Here is a 2,538-nt window from a genome sequence, read left to right as displayed (position 1 = left end):
TAATTAAAAAAACAGCTATGAAAATAACTATTGAAGTTAGTGACAGTCATATTTTTTATTAAACTGATTCAATATATAAAAAAATAAACACGAGAAATTTACAAGTTATTTTAAGGGTATGTGAATTTGAAGTACTACTTCTTCTTATTGTCGTGAGTGGTCCATTCTTTTTGAACGTGATGAGTTTAACTTATACATTAATAATATTAAAAAATAACCTAGTAATTAAATTAAAATAAAGGCAAATTACTTGCTACTCCTAAAGCATATCAAAGTATACTGATAATTTAAAACAAATTATTCACAAGGTATAATAATTAAGTTAATTAAATCCAAGTATTTAAGGAAATATATTCATCATCAAGAAATTAAAGTAGTAAAACATTCTTCTATAATATTATAATTCTTCTTCAAATAAAATAAGTCTCTCATGAGTTACATCTGATTTCGTCAAAAAGTCCAATTCCTTGATATTACATATTTTTATTAAATTTTCTAAAAATATATCACTAACTTTTTCTACCCCTTTTTTCTTGGGGGACAATTATAAATGTCTAATTAATTTTGACCACAACATTATTTTAATCATGTCCAAAGTGGTTCCCAAGCTCCATATAAATTGTTGTCTTCCAAAAACATGCTAGTATTATCATTATTATTTTCATAATCATTAATATGATCTGAAGATAATAATAAGCTGCTGCTGCTATTTTCTGATACTTCCATGCAAACTAAGGCCAACAAATTTGAATTTTGACACTTTAAATTCAAGATTTCTGCTTGTGCTTTTGCAAATTCTGCTTGGAGTTCACTTATTTGTTTTTGTAATTGACAAATTGCACCAGCACAACCATAAACTGGATCTCTTATTCTTGCATTTGCTTCATACACCATACTATTCACCGCGTCCACTCTTTGTTCCTCTGGAAGCTCCTGAAATTATTTAGACGATATATAATGTTACATATTGTTGTAGTAGATTATGTTGCCTGTCTTATTATAACTATCACCATTTATGTAACGTGTAATACAATAAACAAAATATTGAATTTAAAATGAGGGATGAAAATTAATGTCAAGCCACAATTTTTTTCACGTTTGAAGTTTTGTTAGGGTCTAAAAGCTTGAACTTAAAAAAGAAGGTACAATTAATAAAAGGGAAAATTTGAAAAAATATAAATTTAGGGGACTAAGAAGTCGCACTACACCTAAAATTAAGTCAAAGAAAACAAAATGAACAACTAAAAGTAAGCATTATTTGCTAAAATAATTGGCCTAACATCGAAGACCACTAACTAATAACAAGAAATTAATATTTAGTTGTATATATCTATGTTCACATATCTTTAACAACACATGATAATTATTAAAAGCGATCAACTTTTATAGATCTTGACCGCGTGTATAAATTTATATAATGATACGATTTATCTGTTATAACATATGTTAAAATATACTAACAACAAAAACAAGTAAATTATGTATTGAATGTGAAAACATGAGATGAATGAATATGAATGTAAAATAAGATCTATTCTACCAATCAAAACGAACAAAAATAAGACAGATTACCTGCAACATTTTGATGATGTTGCTAGCACCAAAGACTCTATGAGCAATGGTGAACTTAAGAGGGTCAGTGGGAGGAAAATAAGGTGCCAAAACACATTTCTCAACACATCTCCTACGAAGGATTTTACAAGCAGCACATGGAGAAAGAACAATATTCATTGGAGGAGTTGATAATAATATGCTTCTTTTAGGTGACAATCCACTTGTTGGAGTGGCAGAAATAGTACTAGCAAATGTTGATGATGATGAATTCATTGAAGAAATTGTTGTTGTGGTTTTGTGATCACCACATTCCATGGTGTTGGTTGGGGGGGGGGGGGGGAGTTGAGAATAGGAAGTAGTGAAATATTGTTGTGTGTGTATGTTTGAAGTCTAAAATGAACACTATGGTGTGATTTAAGAGTTTGGGGTGTTAACAATATATAGAGGGAAAGACAACACCTCGGACCGGGTCCACATGGACTATTTCGGGCTTTTGAATATTTTTTTGGAAAAAATAATTTTTATATATTGATAATGTAGATTTTATTTTATTTTATTTTATTTTATTTTGTTAAGTTATCTTAAAGATAAATTTAGGTAAATGTTTGTAGAATTTTGAGAGGCCGGTTATACGGTATAACAGGTTAAAGAAATAAGATTTATACCGTTAATGTATGTATAAGTTAACGGAATATGGTTAGTGAGTATTTTTTTTTTTTTTGGTTAGTGAGTATGACATTAATTTATTTGGGATTGAAGTATGATTATTGTCGTAATTTATATAAGCTAAGTTAGTTTTAAAATAAATATAATTGAGAAGAATTTATTTAATTTTTGTGTATTTAAAAAAAATTATAGTCTAGTTAAGTTGACCTATATGCCATACCAATATATTAATTTTCATATAAATTTTGATATATAGTAACTTGGAAAATAAAATGATAACCTATTATAGCTAGTTAAATTACACTGATAATGCAGATT

At 27.9% G+C, this 2,538-nt stretch overlaps 1 protein-coding gene across 1 annotated transcript; it reads right to left on the bottom strand.

The window, feature by feature from the left end:
* Window positions 1-567: 567 nt before the first annotated feature.
* LOC125867972 (LOB domain-containing protein 1-like) lies at window positions 568-1,881 on the bottom strand. Its single transcript, XM_049548565.1, has 2 exons — window positions 1,573-1,881; window positions 568-933 (listed from the first exon to the last, which is right to left on the bottom strand). Exons 1-2 carry the CDS (start codon window positions 1,867-1,869, stop codon window positions 586-588), a joined length of 645 nt encoding a protein of 214 aa, XP_049404522.1. The 5' UTR covers window positions 1,870-1,881; the 3' UTR covers window positions 568-585.
* Between the last annotated feature and the right edge of the window lie 657 nt (window positions 1,882-2,538).

Source organism: Solanum stenotomum, chromosome 6 (genome assembly GCF_019186545.1).
Source record: "Solanum stenotomum isolate F172 chromosome 6, ASM1918654v1, whole genome shotgun sequence".
NCBI classification, from domain to species: domain Eukaryota; kingdom Viridiplantae; phylum Streptophyta; class Magnoliopsida; order Solanales; family Solanaceae; genus Solanum; species Solanum stenotomum.
This window is presented reverse-complemented; position numbering and strand designations above follow the sequence as displayed.